Below are 17,712 nucleotides of genomic sequence, written 5' to 3'. Positions count from 1 at the left end.
AAATCAAGGTCCTTTTTCATGTGTATGTCAGGGAATAGCATGGGAGGCTACTAGCACCTCTTCTACACCCTGACTGGTAGCCTTATGTAGGCTGGCATCACGGTGTATGGTTGCCCTAAGGGTGCATGCCTCGACCATTTGTGCAATGGTAGGCTTTGGGGTGAGGGGTAGAGAGGGTAATATGTCTTTTCAGGTGTTGTTAAGATTTGTTTCAGCAAGGGTAGGAAGTAGTACCTTCCTGACTTGTGGATGTTCAACTTGCGTCTCTATTGCTTGTGTAAGGTGGTCACTAAATTTTATAAAGTATTCCCAGGTCTCTGCAGATTGTCTGTGAAATCTAGAGTAGGTGTTCCTCCATTGGGTGTCTGCATGAGAGCTGTCTTTTCAGCACTTTTATCTCTTCTAACCGAGCTCAGGGAAGGTGTCTTGCATGATTCTCAGGTTTAATGAAATATTCCTCCCTGGCTAGATGGACTAGTGTTAGGTGTGCCCGCCTTTCTTCTCTAGCATAGTCTTTTAATAGTTGTTGTATTAGATTTTTCCCCATTCCTTCTCACAGGACAAATTCAGTGGAGAGAGTAGGATGTGCATAAAATGGCGCAGATCGTGAGCCCCATTACATGTGCAGCAAAGATGGCATTTAACAAATGATTAAAATGTGGTGATACCCTCCCATGGTGTTTCGCTGCTTTATAAAGATCTTTCATCTCCCGTGTGTGACAGCTTCCCATCAGGGGTTAGCCCCCCCTCTGGTACTGCACCGGTGCTGCTTGTATTTTAGCTACCAAGTCCCAGTCCCCCTCTTCAGCTGCCAGCTTCTCCATCCTCTGCCAAGAATCCTCAGGCTCATCCTCCAGGTGACATGAACCTTCCCTCCTCTCTCCAGAAGAGGAAACTTGTCCTTTGGCAGAGGAGCGGGGCCTTGGGGTGACTGGCCAGGCCCGGTGGTGTGGGCCTCTGGTAGCCAAGATGGCGGCCTTCCGGTTACCGCCCCTCACATTTCCATCTCTGTCAGGGTGAGATCCGCAACGGGGCTGAGTTGGAGGGGGTAGGGCAGCGGGAGTAGGCAAGGAAGCGCTGGATCCCAATGCAGGGGTGGTACCTGACACAGAGCTGGGACCCACACAGGGGGAGGACACGATAAAAGAGCCGGGGGTGGGAGGGATTTTGACATTGACAACCCCTCCAGAGGAGGGACTCCATTTTGTGAGCTATCTGAGGGGGATCTAGGGAGGAGAGGTACTGGAGAATGGGTTAGTGTAGAATCCAGGCCAGTGTGATCAGTACAGATGTGGGCAGGGGGTAGAGAAGGAGGGGAGATGGCAGATAGCAGGTGGCTTGTCTGTGCTTTACAGCAGTTTCCATCTCTCACACTTATCTTGGTATCAGTGGGGTCAGGAATGCCAGGGGCAGAACAGAAAGTCTGGGTTGAATATTAGAACTTTGAACCCTTCAGAAAACTCTATAAATCATATGAAAAAGTGGGAAAAATTTTGCAACTCTTCTCACTCCCTGAGTTTTCTAAAAATAGAGACTTTCCCTAACTCAGTCCCAGAATGCTATAAGTTGAACAGAATACACAAAAATGACTGGGAACTCTTTAAAGAGCCGAGGAACAAACGACTTCAAACTTCCCATAGCAAAAGTCTTCCCCTCTAAAAGGAGAACCTCCCTAACTCGAAATTATATATCCCTCTAAGGATTGGATAACTTGTTACGCAGAGCTACCCCTGATGTAAAGGGTGGCCCACCCAGAGGACTAAAACATCACCCAAGGATCCTGCACTGCAGGCGGCTGTCTCCCCATTGATTGCTCTGGTGGCGCTGGATGCAGATGTTTCAAAATGTCCCCTGGGCTTCAGTAGCTGAGCCAGCCCTCATCCCTCATACAGCTGGTGGGTGGCGACACTGCATTCAGCAAGCCTTGATAAAACTGATAAAACATTGTATTTTGAGGGCTGTCTCACTTTAATTTGTCATTTTTGTTGTGAGGTAGTATAGTTCCAGTAAATAGGCCCCTGGGCCTGCACAACCCTGCGTCCTCCGGAGATATCATTGCTAGTAAGGAGCTCAGCAGTGCTGAAAGCTGAGGCCTGTCCTTTGTGTTCCCTTTAGGATGGCAGTGGAAGTGCCCTGAGTGCACATTCAGAGGCACCTTCATGGCTTCTCATGCCACGACACCAAAAGTAAATGTGCAAGGTGGCTTCCTTGAACAACATGTAGTCCTTTGAAATATCTACAGGCAGTGGTCTGGAAATGCTTTCTGAGCCTGCTGGTTGGGATCAGCTGTGAGGGGCTGAGGGCTGCCGTGAGCTCAGTGCTGTGTCCCACTGGGAGCAGCCGCACAGGCTCACGTGCAGAGCAGGCACTGCCAGAGTCCCTGGAGATCTCACCTGCCCTGCAGCCACCATTGTCAAGGTGCTGTAAACATCAGCTGGTGCTGACTTTGCCCTTGGACCCTTTGGTTTAGTCACTGTGGGGAATTTCTTTCCTGAAGCCCGTGGGATTTGACCCTGGCAGGTGTGATGGGGATGCTTTGGGAGTGTGGGGCTTTGGGGGCAGCTGGCCGGGCAGGGGCTGAGCTCGGGGCCCTGTTGGGCTCATGGCCACCAGCAGCAGGAGCAGCAGCAGCCCCAGGGCCCGAAGCCCCGTGCCCCCTGCCCAGCACAGGCTGCCCTGTCCCTGCAGCTGTCACCCGAGTGGGTCCCAGGGCCCAGTGGCCGCTGGCAGCAGCAGGAATGCGGGCAGGGTGAGGATGCCCTGGCCTGGCTTTTGTCTCTGGAACAATGCGGGCTCAGGGCAGTGCAGAGCAGGCTGGGAAGCAGAGCCCAGGGCCTTTGGAGGCTGCAAGGCTTAAAGATCAGCCCCTGCAGCCGCCCAGATGCAGGTGGCCCAGTTGCCAAGGCTGTGGGGGCCTTGAGAGCGTGCAGGTGGATTTTGCATGGCTGTGGCCTGCTGGCAGCTCTGGGCCCAGGAGTGCCTGTGGCTGCAGCAGGAAGGGTGGCTGAAGGTTTGCTGGCTGCTTTGGTGGCATGGCTGCAGGGGCCAGTGCTGTGAGAGCCGCCTGTGTGAGAGCTGGTGAGAGCTGAGCTCTTGGGGACAGCGCTGTGCCCCAGGCCAGGAAGAGCAGCAACACCCAGTGCCAGGAGTGGTGTCAGTGGGAGCCCCTGTGCACAGGGACCCCCAGCCCTGGGGTGGCCGTGCCAGCACCGCCAGGGACCTCCAGCCCTGGGAACGTGGAACAAGTGGAACCCACAAGTGCCCAAAGGGTGCCTGTGCCCAAAGGAATGGCCAAGAGAAGTCAGGTTTTTAAAAGAAACGTGATTTATTTGCCGAAGATCGGCAAACCAAGGATTTACAGAACATGTTTCGTTATAACAATCGTTATAACAACATCAACAGTAATGTACAGGACATATTTACAAGGGATCCGAGGGGCTAACAATCTTCAAAACGTATTTACAGGAAACTTCTAATGTATTAAACATATTTACGGGAAACTTCAAAACTTTCAAACGTATTTACAAATGGATTGGATTGGTGCCATCATATTCATGAGTCCTGTAAGAAAGGAAGGAGCAGAGCTCGACTCAGCCGCCAGCACTGGGCCCAGCAGGGCTGGCAGCTGGCACCCAGGGGCTGGGCCGGGGCCGGCAGGGCTGGCGTGGCCCCAGGCAAGCGCAGGGCAGGCCGGGGCTGGTGCTTGTGGCAGCACAATCCAGGCCCCCTGCGGGCACCGTGTCCCTGAGCGGGCCCATCCAGCCCAGCCCCAGCCTGGCATCAGGGGACCCAGTGTGTGTGTGGGCAGGGCGTGGGAAGCATCTGCCTGTCTTACCTGTGGGGCACCATCTTCATCCAAGGACCATGGGCTCCTCTTCATCGTTGTCATCAACTTGCATCTCTTCCGCGTCATCCTCCTCATCCACTTCCATTTCTTCAGTGTTGTCCTCCACCTCTACTTCCATGTCCTCAACAGGGGAGGACATGGAAGTAGAGGGGGAGTCCACCTCCATCATCTCTTCCTCATCCATGTCCACTTCCATTGCCTCCACAGTGTCTCTCTCAGTCTGCAAGGGGCAGCACAATCTCCCAGTGGGCTTCCTGTCCCACACCATCCATTCCCACATGGCTGCAGCCTGCCCAAGCCGGGTGCCCCCTGCCTGGCATGGCACTGTACCTCCATGGCCACAGCAGTGCACATCCTGCGGGATTGGCGCTCCAGAGCCAGTGGTAGGAAAAGCCAAAGAAGCAGCGCTGAGGGTCAGAGCGCAGAGTGAGCAGCAACTGACCCTTGGCAGCCGATGCAGTGTCTGCTGTGCTTGTTTCCAGGTCCTGGATGTTCCACCTGGAACCCTCTGGGAGCTGTGATGTCACTGAAGATTCAGGGGTGCTGTGCAGTGGGAGATGGGGATGGCAGAATGATCAAATCCTTGAATGGTTTGGCTTGGAAGGGACCCTTAAGGTGATGTGATTCCAAGCTGAGCAAGCTCCCAGCATATCGGGTTACTGCGGCCCCTGTCCCACCAGGCCTTGGATGTTGCTGGGGATGGGGCATCCACAGCCTCTCTGCACAGGTCCCTGTGTCAGGGACAGGCACCCTGAGAGTAAAGAACTTCTTCCCATCCTCAAATCTCTTCCACCTCTTGCGGTTTGATCCCATTCTCCCGTGCCCTTTCAGTATATTTCCTGACCAAGGGTCCTCTCCCACTTCCCTGTGGGTCAGGGTGTTCCTGCAGGGTCACACGTGTGGCTGAACCTGCAGACAGGAGAGAGAGGTCCAAATTCCCAGTCAGAGAAAATGGGGAAAGTGACACAAGAGATGAGAGAATGAGGAAATAAAGGATACATGCGCGGCATTGGTTTGTGTGGCCTGTGGGATGCATGCCTTTTATTAGAGGCCAGGTCCCCTGGTGCACTCAATTCCTGTCTCTTCCTGAGATTTCATTGCTGTGTGAGGAGCTCAGCAGTGCTGAAAGCAGAGGCCTGTCCTTTGTGTTCCTATTGGGATGGCAGAGGAAGTGCCCTGAGTGCACATTCAGACGCACCTTCATGGCTTCTCATGCCACGACAACAAAACTAAACGTGCAAGGTGGGTTCCTTGAATGACATGTAGTCCTTTGAAATATCTGCAGGCAGTGGTCTGGAAATGCTTTCTGAGCCTGCTCCTTGCGATCAGCTGTGAGGGGCTGAGGGCTGCCGTGAACCCGGTGCTGTGTCCCACTGGGAGCAGCCGCACAGGCTCACGTGCAGAGCAGGCACTGCCAGAGTCCCTGGAGATCTCACCTGCCCTGCAGCCACCATTGTCAAGGTGCTGTAAACATCAGCTGGTGCTGACTTTCCGCTTGGACCCCTTGGTTTAATCACTGTGGGGAATTTCTTTCCTGAAACCCGTGGGATTTCCCCCTGGCAGGTGTGATGGGGATGCTCGAGGAGTGTGAGGCTTTGGGGGCAGCTGGCTGGGCAGGGGCTGAGCTCGGGGCCCTGTTGGGCCCATGGCTCTCAGCAGCAGCAGCAGCAGCAGCCCCAGGGCCCGAAGCCCCGTGCCCCCTGCCCAGCACAGGCTGCCCTGTCCCTGCAGCTGTCACCCGAGTGGGGCCCAGGGCCCAGTGGCCGCTGGCAGCAGCAGGAATGCGGGCAGGGTGAGGATGCCCTGGCCTGGCTTTTGTCTCTGGAACAATGCGGGCTCAGGGCAATGCAGAGCAGGCTGGGAAGCTGAGCCCAGGGCCTTTGGAGGCTGCAAGGCTGCAAGATCAGCCCCGGCAGCAGCCCAGATACAGGTCGCCCAGTTGCCAAGGCTGTGGTGGCTTTGAGAGTGTGCAGGTGGATTTTGCATGTCTGTGGCCTGCTGGCAGCTCTGGGCCCAGGAGTGCCTGTGGCTGCAGCAGGAAGGGGGGCTGAAGGTTTGCTGGCTGCTTTGGTGGCATGGCTGCAGGGGCCAGTGCTGTGAGAGCCCCCTGTGTGAGAGCTGGTGAGAGCTGAGCCCTTGGGGACAGCGCTGTGCCCCAGGCCAGGAAGAGCAGCAGCGCCCAGTGCCAGGAGTGGTGTCAGTGGGAGCCCCTGTGCACAGGGACCCCCAGCCCCGGGGTGGCCGTGCCAGCACCCCCAGGCACCTCCAGCCCCGGGAACGTGGAACAAGTGGAACCCACACGTGTGCAAAGGCTGCCTGTGCCCAAAGGAATGGCCAAGAGGAGTCAGGTTTTAAAAAGAAACAGTATTTATTTGCAGAAATCGGCAAATCTAGGATTTACAGAACAGGTTTCCTTAATACAATTGTTGTAACACCAACAGCAACAACGTACAGAACATATTTACATGGGATCCAACGGGCTAACAATATTCGAAACATATTTACAGAAAACATCCAACGTCATGAACATATTTACAAGAGACTTCTGAATTCTCAAACGTATTTAAAATTGCATCAGATCAGTGCCGTCATGTGCATGAGTCCTGTAGGAAAGGAAGGAGCAGAGCTGTACTCAGCTGCCAGCACTGGGCCCAGCAGGGCTGGCAGCTGGCACCCAGGGGCTGGGCCGGGGGCGGCAGAGCGGGCGTGGCCCCAGGCAAGCGCAGGGCAGGCCGGGACTGGTGCTTGTGGCAGCACAATCCAGGCCCCCTGCGGGCACCGTGTCCCTGAGCGTGCCCATCCAGCCCAGCCCCAGCCTGGCGTCAGGGGACCCAGTGTGTGTGTGGGCAGGGCGTGGGAAGCATCTGCCTGTCTTACCTGTGGGGCACCATCTTCATCCAAGGACCATGGGCTCCTCCTCATCCTCCTCATCTACTTCCATGTCCTCGATGTTGTCTTCTGCATCCACCTCCATCTCCTCGATGATCTCCTTCTCATCTACTTCCATGTCCTCAACAGGGGAGGACATGGAAGTAGAGGAGGAGTCCACCTCCATCATCTCTTCCTCATCCACACCCTGGTCCACATCCATGGCCTCCACAGTGTCTCTGTCTGTCTGCAAGGGGCAGCACAATCTCCCAGTGGGCTTCCTGTCCCACACCATCCATTCCCACATGGCTGCAGCCTGCCCAAGCCGGGTGCCCCCTGCCTGGCATGGCACTGTACCTCCATTGCCACAGCAGAGCTCACTGTGGTTGGATTCGCGCTCCAGAGCAGGTGGCAGGAAAAGCCTGGGTAGCAGCAGCAGCTCAGCGCTGAGGGTCAGAGCGCAGAGTGAGCAGCAACTGACCCTTGGCAGTCGATGCAGTGTCTGCTGTGCTCGTTTCCAGGTCCTGGATGTTCTACCTGGAACCCTCTGGGAGCTGTGATGTCACTGAAGATTCAGGGGTGCTGTGCAGTGGCAGATGGGGATGGCAGAATGATCCAATCCTTGAATGGTTTGGCTTGGAAGGGACCCTCAAGATGATCCTGTTCCAAGCTGAACAAGCTCCCAGCATAACGGGTTACTGCGGCCCCTGTCCCACCAGACCTTGGATGTTGCTGGGGATGGGGCATCCACAGCCTCTCTGCACAGGTCCCTGTGTCAAGGACAAGCACGCTGAGAGTAAAGAACTTCTTCCCATCCTCAAATCTCTTCCACCTCTTGCGGTTTGATCCCATTCTCCCGTGCCCTTTCACTATATTTCCTGACCAAGGGTCCTCTCCCACTTCCCTGTGGGTCAGGATCTTCCTGCAGGGTCACACGTGTGGCTGAACCTGCAGACAAGAGAGAGAGATCCAAATTCCCAGTCAGAGAAAATGGGGAAAGTGACACGAGAGATGAGTGAATGAGGAAATAAAAGATACATGCGCGGCATTGGTTTGTGTGGCCTGTGGGATTCATGCCTTTTATTAGAGGCCAGGTTCCCTTGTGCACTCAGTTCCTGTGTTTCAGCCTGTCCACAGCCAGCCTCTTTGAGCAACCTGCACTCCCAGAGCTGGGAGCACGCTTGCTTAAACTGCTGGTGGACAAGGCGAGTGAGGGATCTTTGTGTGGAAGTGCAAACACTGTGGATTGCCCTGAAGAGGGTCCAGGTAGTGAGACAAAATGGGGCTGGGCAGACACTTGGAAAATGGGGGGGAAAAGCAGAGGTGCAATGCAGTAAGCCTTGACCAAAATGGTACAATAGAGGGGAGAACATTCTTGGAAGAGTACATATAAGGAAAATGCAGCAGTTGAACTGGGTGATATCAACAAAACGTGCTGCATCACCATGAGCAAATACCCATGGGCGAGACCATTGCATTCAGAGCGATGTCTCTCTTTTACCTTGGTCACTTTGCCCTGAAGAATTACAGTTCCAATGGTAGGCCCCTGGTCCCTCACAACTCCCCCTTTTTGTTGTCTATAAGGAAGGCTTCTGCCATAGAGTTTTGCAGGCATTTAGCAAAAAAGGATAATATAACCCACACAATGATTACAATAAACAAAGTCCACAAAACAGTCTTAACTAAAGATGAAAACCAGCCTTTCATCACCCAGTGTTTGAAAGTTCCAGTGAACCAGTTGTTGTTGCCTTCCATCTGGACCTTCTTTCCTTGATCTTTCAGCAGCTGGATGCCCTGGTATACTGACTCCCTATGTGACAACAGGTTGAAAAAACACATGCCTTCAAATGCCTGAGAGGCATGGCCATGGACAAGAAATTGTGGCCTTTCTGTGGAAGCACCCAGCTGACGGCATGCGGCTCAGTGAGGAGCATCCAGTTCTCTGCTGCAACGGCTACAAACGGCAGCATCCTCTGACTTGGGCTAATTTAGTGTCTGGAGGCTTGGTTGGGCTAAAAGTAAACAGATAAAGAGATTAGAAGATGAAACTTAAGTTGTGTTCCCACTAAACTTTCTCTTCTGTAAGCCAAGGGTGTGAACACAGCTTATTAGAAGAATCATGTATCAATGCTAAAATATAATTTTTACAAATTTTAAGACATAGATCCTGGTTAGTGGTGTCTGAGCTATCTTGGTCTTGGTGTGTGTGATCAACGCTGCTTAGAAGATCTTCTTCTGTCCTTCTCCTTCTTCTTTCCCAGGCTGCTGCTGTCTCTCTTAAGCTTTCTTTCTGTTCTTCTGGTGGTGGCTCTGTTGTTTGCCTCACCGTTCCCCAAAACAGTTTTAATGTATTTTGCTGGGATCCATCTTAGGAGTGTTGCTGTAGAGACAAGGGCATCTTTTCTTTCCCAAGCAATTAATGGAAAATGGCCCATAATTTGTTCAGATTCAGGGTCTTTGCTCAACACAGGTGGCTTTTCTTTTAATTGGGCTGCAGTTGAATTAGTAAAATGCCTGATGACTGGGGGAGTTGGCTCCATAAATGAGTTGTTCAAAATCTGAGTACATAAAAGGCCTTGGCCAGTCTGTGAATGGAAGATAATATCTGGATTACCCCTCTCAGTTGATCAAGGATCCTTTTGATGGCTCAGTTGTCCCTCTCGTCTATGGACTGTCCTGTGGTGGAGTGTGGTATGCCTGTGACATGTTTTATACCCCAGTGGTCAGAAACTTGTTGGAATCAGTGTGAGGTATAAGCAGGAGCATTATCAGTTTTAATTTCCTGTGGAAGTGCTAAGGTGGAGAAATTAAAAATTAGTGTTTTATAGCGTCTTTGATTTTTCACCAGCATGGGCAGAGGCAAAAATCCCGGTGGAAAAGGTTTTGATTGAGACGTGGATGTATTTTAGTCTGCCAAAAGGGGCTTAGTTTGTGATGTCGGATTGCCAGATCTGAAGACTCTCTAGTCCTCTTGGATTGACTGCAGCTCTAAGAGAAGCAAGGCCATGTTCCTGACAATTTGGGCAGGTGGCAACAAGGGATCTTGACGGGTCTCAGGTAATATTGAACATCCTAAGCAGCGCAGGAATGTTTTGATGGTAGAATAGGTGACTGATCCCAGGCTGTTCAAAAACTCTCTAAGGCATATTGCAGTGGTTCAGATGTTTGAAGTAGGCAATTGAGGTTATCTTGAGTGAGAAGTAAGTATACATTCACAAGGTCTGTTCCTGATAGGGAGTACAGACACTTTCTAGCTTTCCTGTTTAGTTGTGCAATAACTTTCTGTTGGGTTGTTATCATTTCAGTAGTTTGGTGTGCTCTGAAAACGCAATCAATTATTATCAGGGCACCTGAGATAGTTGAGTCCCACTGAAACAATAATGTATGGAATTTTGGACTTACCCCAAGGATTGCCAGGGAGAAAGGAAAATTAGGGTGGTATCTGTGTGCCTGTTTAGTTTGAATCACCCAGGAGACCTTTTGTACAGCTGCTTCTGCCTCCGGTGTCAGTGATTGCGGGAACCGAGTCCTTCTCTGCCTTTAAGGAGCAGGATCAGTGGCACGAGATCTTCTGTGGTGATTCCCAGCAGTGAGCATACCCAACTGATGCTTCCACAGAGCTGGTGGAGTTCTGACAGAGTCTTTGGGTTGTCCTTGATGTGCAGTGTTTGGGGTGTGATGGTTGTCTCTGTGCTTTTTAGGCCGAGGAACTTGCAGGGGGCTGTCTTTTGGACTTTATCTGCTGCAATCTCAAAACCTTTCTCCAGTACCACAGTGATGACATCCTGTACTGCAAAGTCCAAAATGATCAGAGCTTCTGCACAAACTAATGTATCACCCATGTAATAAAAATAATAACGTTAGTATGTTTTTTCCGCAAGGGTGAGGGAATTTGGGCTCCAAGCCATTGTCAAATAGTTGGGCTCTGCTTCATTCTTATAGGCAATACAGTCCACTGGTACCTCTGTAACGGTGCTGTCGATTTGGGGACGGAAAAGGCAAACAAGGGGCTTTCATTGGGGTACAAAGAGAAGTCAAAAAAGCAGTCATTTAGATCTGTAACAACCATCTGCCAAACTTGAGGTAACACGGAGGCTGAGGACAGGCTGGACTGGAGGGCACCCATGTCCTCGATGACCTCATTGATTTTCCTGAGGTCCTGCAGGAGCCTGCTCTTTTCTTTGCCAGGATTTTTTATGACAAAGACAGGCGCATTGCAGGGGCTAGTAGATGGTACAATGTGGCCCACAGGCAGCTGCTCCTGCACGTGGGACTGCAGGGCCTTCACCTTTCTTCCTGGGAGGGGCCACTGATCCACCCATATGGGGTCATTGATCTTCCTGGTTGACCAAAGTGTGGCGCGCTGCTCAGTTGCACCATCTAGAAATCCTGAGGTGAGAATAGGATCTTTCCGTGGTTTGAGAGGAAGTAAGTTTTCTGGGACGCTGTCGTCACACCAATAGGTTTTCAGATTTTAATATTGGCAGCTGGTTTGGCCACTGGGGACATTGTCACGCTTCTGAGAACACAGGGGTTCAAAACCAGAGCACGCCCCGGGGGAAGCTCTTTTGGGTTTCTGGTGGGCAAGAGTTTGGAACTCTCCCCTGTCCCAGCTGCTGGCTGGGCCGGGGGAGGGTAAAAGCCATGCGGCTGGGAGAGGTAAGCCCGTCCCCGAGTGTGGAGGGCTTAAAGAGAGAGAAGCACCAGGAGGCATCGGGCAGACCCCCCCAGGAGACAGAGAGAGAGAGAGCCTGGACTTCCTTGAAATTTAATATCATGTCCTGGCAGAACAGCCTGGCATGCGGACAAAGGGGGGGTGCAGCGAGAAGGTGTCCGGCCGCTTGTGGGAGTCTCCGGGCGGGCAGAGCCTGAGTTTTTAACCCCTTTTTGTACAATAAAAACTTTACAGAACATTAACCTTCCCTAGAAGAGGGATAGAGTGGAAGATTAAGGAGGAAATGGGCAAGTGTGATGAAGGTCTGGGAGGGTGAAAGACATTGGGAGAGAAGAATCTTAGGTGGGAAGAGATGATGAAGTGGCCTTAGCTGGACTCTTCTTGTTATAGCCATGGACAGAACCATGTTTCCTGTGACACAGAGACTGCATCCAGGGGGAGACAATGGCTAAGAGCCAAGAGGGTTCAGTGTTGGTACCCCTCGGCCCCAGGAGGTGAAATTTGGGGGAGACAGGTGTCCCAAAAGCGAGACTGTGCTCTTTTTGGAACGGGACAAAGCATCCTTAAAAGATGACCCTAGAAGCAGCTCTGGTCCATGTGCAGTGGTGAGAGCACTGGAGATGGAAGGAAGAGGTCACAATGGCAGATGTTCTCTGGGCGGTGCCACGAGTGGCATGGGAACACACGAGGTTTCAGTAGTGTTTGCTGGGGAAGCCTATGGCACAAGAAGGACTCCACTCCTCTTGATGAACTGAGTATTGATTATCTCAAGGGGGTGCTGGACCAAGAGTTGGTGATTTGGGGATAGATGTACTGGAGATTTGGTGGGGGAGGAGGAAAAGTTTTTGGCAGGTCTTCATTTTCCCTGTGTGTTTCTTTTTACTTATAGTTGTAGTTTAGTTAATAAAGTTTTCTTTATTTCCAAGTGGGACCCTCCTTTACTTATTACTGGTCACATCTAACAGCAGAAACAAGGGAGAGAGTATTTTCATGGGGGCACTGGCATTGTGCCAGAATCAAACCATGACAGATCTCTAGCCTTCTCCTCCATTGGGACAAGAGGTCCCTTCCCCAAAGTGTTATTGGTGCCCAGGAGACGAATGATCTTACTGTAGCAACTGTGCCCTCAGGACCTTCCATGCAGATGGTACCTTGACTCCAGAAGCTGGTAGCGGCTCCCCTGGTAGCGAATAATTACCCCAGCAGCTGGAACCAGGGGCCATTCTTTTAGCCAATCAGAGCAGGAAATTATGATGATGTCAGCTCCTGTATCTAATAGACCCAAAAGACATCTATTTCTCCCCCTACATAACAAAGCACACTTTAGAATGGGCCTGTTTCTGCCTGTTGTCTGTGCCCACAACACCATTGGATCTGTTGGTGTGGGGATCATGTCCCGTAGGAGGATGGCTCTGGCTGTAACTGTTCCTTTTGGAATGAAAAGGGGAGGGAATAAGCATGGAGCCTGGACAGTTGTCTCCTGCAAAGATGTCAAGGCGAGTACCTCAGGTAGTAGAGTGAGTGTCTCCATCCCTTCCCCAGTGTTGGTTTAAATCAAAATGTCTCTGGGATGTTCCTCAGGCCTGTATTTGCCTGTGGGAATATGGTGAACATAAATATCGTGGATTGGAATTGAAAAGGCTCCTACCAGCTGCCTTTAGGTTCCAGGGCAGAGCTGTCTTCTGTCGAGTTTTCTGCAGTGATCGAGCTGTCCCGCTGGATCTGAGAAGGTCGCTGTGCTGGTTCTCCACGATGTTGGGGAGAGTGGGGCGGAATGGCCTCGCATTTGGTGTCATTGCGCGGGGCCTTTCTGTGTCTGTGTGGGGTTTCCCACAGGCCACCAGTTTTGCTGGTGTTGGAAAGCATGTGGACAAGGGGGTCAGTGAGGGCAGTGGCTGTGAGAGTTAGAAGGTCCCTGGTGATAGCCTTTATTTGTACAAATCTATTGAAAATGCCCCATCTCTCCACATATAATGCACGGTCCTTTTTCATGTTTGTTGTTGAAAAACTTGGGAGGCTACTAGCACCTCTTCTAAACCCTGACTGGTAGCCTTATGTAGGCTGGCATCACGGTGTATGGTTGCCCTAAGGGTGCATGCCTCGACCATTTGTGCAATGGTAGGTTTTGGGGAAAGTGACATGAAGGATGAGAGAAGGACAAAAAAATGTACAGACATGCAAGGCATTGGTTTGAGTGGCCTGAGGGATTTATGCCTTTTATTAGAGGCCAGGTCCCCTGCTGCACTCAGTTCCTGCATTTACCTCAGACTTCCTTGCTGGGTAAGGAGCTCAGCAGTGCTGAAAGCAGAGGCCTGTCATTTGTTTTCCCCATGGCATGGTACTGGAAGTGCCCTGAGTTTACATTGAGAGGAACCTTCATGGCTTCTCATGCCACGACACCAAAACTAAATCGGTATTTTGGGTTTTTGGAATGACATTTAATCCTTTGAAATATATGCAGGCAGTGGTCTGAAACTGCTTTCTGAGCCGGCTGGTTGGGACCAGCTGTGAGGGGCTGAGGGCTGGCCGGACCCTGGTGCTGTGTCCCACTGGGAGCAGCCGCACAGGCTCACATGCAGAGCAGGGACTGCCAGAGGCCCTGGAGTTCTCACCTGCCCTGCAGCCACCATTGTGAAGGTGCTGTAAACATCAGCTGGTGCTGACTTTGCCCTTGGACCCCTTGGTTTAGTCACAATAGGGAATTTCTTTCCTTAATCCCGTGGTATTTCCCCCTGGCATCTGTGATGGGGATGCTCGGGGAGTGTGGGGCTTTGGGGGCAGCTGGCCGGGCAGGGGCTGAGCTCGGGGCCCTGTTGGGCTCATGGCCCCCAGCAGCAGCAGCAGCAGCAGCAGCAGCCCCAGGGCGCAAAGCCCCGTGCCCCCCTGCCCAGCACAGGCTGCCCTGTCCCTGCAGCTGTCGCCCGAGTGGGTCCCAGGGCCCAGTGGCCGCTGGCAGCAGCAGGAATGCGGGCAGGGTGAGAATGCCCTGGCCTGGCTTTTGTCTCTGGAACAATGCGGGCTCAGGGCAGTGCAGAGCAGGCTGGGAAGCAGAGCCCAGGGCCTTTGGAGGCTGCAAGGCTGCAAGATCAGCCCCTGCAGCAGCTCAGACGCAGGTGGCCCAGTTGCCAAGGCTGTGGTAGCCTTGAGAGCGTGCAGGTGGATTTTGCATGTCTGTGGCCTGCTGGCAGCTCTGGGCCCAGGAGTGCCTGTGGCTGCAGCAGGAAGGGTGGCTGAAGGTTTGCTGGCTGCTTTGGTGGCATGGGTGCCAGGGCCAGTGCTGTGAGAGCCCCCTGTGTGAGAGCTGGTGAGAGAGCTGAGCCCTTGGGGACAGCGCTGTGCCCCAGGCCAGGAAGAGCAGCAGTGCCCAGTGCCAGGAGTGGTGTCAGTGGGAGCCCCTGTGCACAGGGACCCCCAGCCCTGGGGTGGCCGTGCCAGCACCCCCAGGGACCTCCAGCCCCGGGAACGTGGAACAAGTGGAACCCACAAGTGTGCAAAGGCTGCCTGTGCCCAAAGGAATGGCCAAGAGAAGTCAGGTTTTAAAAAGAAACGGTATTTATTTGCCGAAGATAGCCAAATCTAGGATTTACAGAATATGTGTCATTATAACAATTGTTATAACAACAACAATATACAGAACATATGTACATGGGATCCAATGGGCTAACAATCTTCAAAACGTATTTACAAAAAACTTCCCACGTAGTTAACATATTTACAAGGAACTTTTGAACTTCGAACGTATTTACAAAGGTGTGATATCTTTGCCATCATGTGCATGAATCCTGTAAGAAAGGAAGGAGCAGAGCTGTACTCAGCTGCCAGCACTGGGCCCAGCAGGGCTGGCAGCTGGCACCCAGGGGCTGGGCCGGGGCCGGCAGGGCTGGCGTGGCCCCAGGCAAGCGCAGGGCAGGCCGGGGCTGGTGCTTGTGGCAGCACAATCCAGGTCCCCTGCGGGCACCGTGTCCCTGAGCGGGGCCATCCAGCCCAGCCCCAGCCTGGCATCAGGGGACCCAGTGTGTGTGTGGGCAGGGCGTGGGAAGCATCTGCCTGTCTTACCTGTGGGGCACCATCTTCATCCAAGGACCATGGGCTCCTCATCATCCTTGTCATCAACTTCCATGTCTTCGGTATCATCCTCCTCATCCACCTCCATCTCCTCGATGTTCTCCTCCTCCTCTACTTCCATGTCCTCAACAGGGGAGGACATGGAAGTAGAGGGGAAGTCCACCTCCATCATTTCATTCTCATCCAGCCCCTGGTCCACATCCATCTCCTCCACAGTGTCTCTGTCAGTCTGAAAGGGGCAGCACAATCTCCCAGTGGGCTTCCTGTCCCACACCATCCATTCCCACATGGCTGCAGCCTGCCCAAGCTGGGTGCCCCCTGCCTGGCATGGCACTGTACCTCCATTGCCACAGCAGAGCTCACTGTGGTTGGATTCGCGCTCCAGAGCAGGCGGCAGGAAAAGCCCGGGTAGCAGCAGCAGCTCAGCGCTGAGGGTCAGAGCGCAGAGTGAGCAGCAACTGACCCTTGGCAGCCGTTGCAGTGTCTGCTGTGCTCGTTTCCAGGTCCTGGATGTTCCACCTGGAACCCTCTGGGAGCTGTGATGTCACTGACGTTTCAGGGCCCCACTGCCGTGGGAGATGGGGATGGCAGAATGATCAAATCCTTGAATGGTTTGGCTTGGAAGGGATCCTTAAGATGATCTGGTTCCAAGCTGAGCAAGCTCCCAGCAGAGCAGGTTGCTGCGGCCCCTGTCCCACCAGGCCTTGGATGTTGCTGGGGATGGGGCATCCACAGCCTCTCTGCACAGGTCCCTGTGTCAGGGATAAGCCCCCTGAGAGTAAAGAACTTTTTCCCATCATCAAATCTCTTCCACCTCTTGCAGTTTGATCCCATTCCTCCTTGTCCCGTCACTAAAGTTCCTGACCAAGAGTCCTCTCCCACTTCTCTGTAGTCCCTTCCCTCACTGGAAAGGTGCTGAGGTCTCCTGTGACTCTCTGTACAATGTTCCTTAGCTGAAATCTGCAAGTTGAAGCTTGTAGGCCCTCTGTAGTTATATAGTGGCACTGGGGTGGTTCCTTAATTGCAACACGAAATTCTGAGGTATCAATTCATCAGTTGTTTTTATTGTGGTGGGATCTGAGAATTTGTGTCAGCAGAGCCCTATATTGTCACGGGGAGGTGTCTGTGAGCCTGACACAGAATTCAGCACTCAGACTAATCTTTTCTTGAGTATGGTAGGTTTTTTTATTCCTTTCCTCCTGTCCTTAGCCATTGGTAGAATGTCACAGTGAAAATAGAATTGACGCCATTTTTCACTCATTACATGTTCTTGTTTGTTTTGTTTCTTCTGCAAGGCTGGGCAAGGTTGATCTCGATGCAAATTCATTCACATCTGAGGAGCTTAAAAAGGCCTTGGCTAAAATGAAGGAAAGTGAGAAGGCAGAAAGGAAGGTGAGTTTCCCATTTCTAAAGCAATGCACATTGCAGGGATCTGAAAACACCCTGTTACACTCTGCTGAAACACAATGGTTAAAATGATTGCTTGGAAAACACTGTGCAAACTAATTTGTGGTGAATATGGACCTGAAATACCTTTATTAACCTGTTAGTGATATTGTTCCCTGACTTTTCTGTACGACTCGAAGATTCTGTGAGTGGTTTGGGTTGGATAGGACCTTAAAGCTGATCCAGTCCTACCCCTGCCATGGGCAGGGACACCTTCCACTATCTTAGGTTGCTCCAAGCCCCATTCAAGCTGGCCTTCGACATTTCCAGGGATCCAGGGGCAGCCACAGCTGCTCTGAACAATGTAATTTATCTGTTTCACTGCAGCTCAATTCACAAAAATGTCTGCAGACCCCAAAGGGAACTGGATTGCAGCTGACGGTATTTACAGAGGGTATTTCCCTTTACTCTCCTTGCTTTGGGTTTCCAACCTTGTGCTCTGGATAGCAAAACCCAAGTGGCCATGGTGAAGCAGGGGCTGACGTTTCCTTACACAAGCTCCAAGTTGTCCATTTAGTTACAAAACAACCCACAACCCGAAGTAAATAGGTGGGAAGATGTGTGACTCATCAGGTACATCAGAGCCTCTTTCCCTTCTCCCCCTCAGCAGTATTTCTTTAACCCTCGCTCCTCCTGCTGCCTTGGTCTTGGCTCACTCAAACAAAAACTGAAAGAGGAGTCAAGGCTCTAAAGTTCTGGTGTCACAGAAGGGCTTTTTCTTCCGTTATGTGGCAGCATGGCATGATTTCATTTGCTGGAGATTATTTCCATAGCAGCATTGCTGATTGATTGCAGGGCTGCTGAAAAGGGC

General features: G+C 52.2%; 1 protein-coding gene across 2 annotated transcripts in view; it reads left to right on the top strand.

Moving 5' to 3' along the window:
- Positions 1-17,712, top strand: part of SIL1 (SIL1 nucleotide exchange factor) — a 328,507-nt gene that overhangs the window by 272,690 nt on the left and 38,105 nt on the right. For both annotated transcript variants that reach the window (XM_059483627.1, XM_059483629.1), the window contains exon 5: positions 16,751-16,847. In XM_059483627.1, coding sequence (XP_059339610.1) covers positions 16,751-16,847 — 97 coding nt within the window. The remainder of the gene's footprint in view (positions 1-16,750; positions 16,848-17,712) is intronic.

This window comes from Ammospiza nelsoni, chromosome 16 (assembly GCF_027579445.1).
Source record: "Ammospiza nelsoni isolate bAmmNel1 chromosome 16, bAmmNel1.pri, whole genome shotgun sequence".
Lineage (NCBI taxonomy): Eukaryota > Metazoa > Chordata > Aves > Passeriformes > Passerellidae > Ammospiza > Ammospiza nelsoni.
The sequence above is the reverse complement of the archived record's forward strand: the minus strand, read 5'-3'. Positions and strand labels throughout refer to the sequence as shown.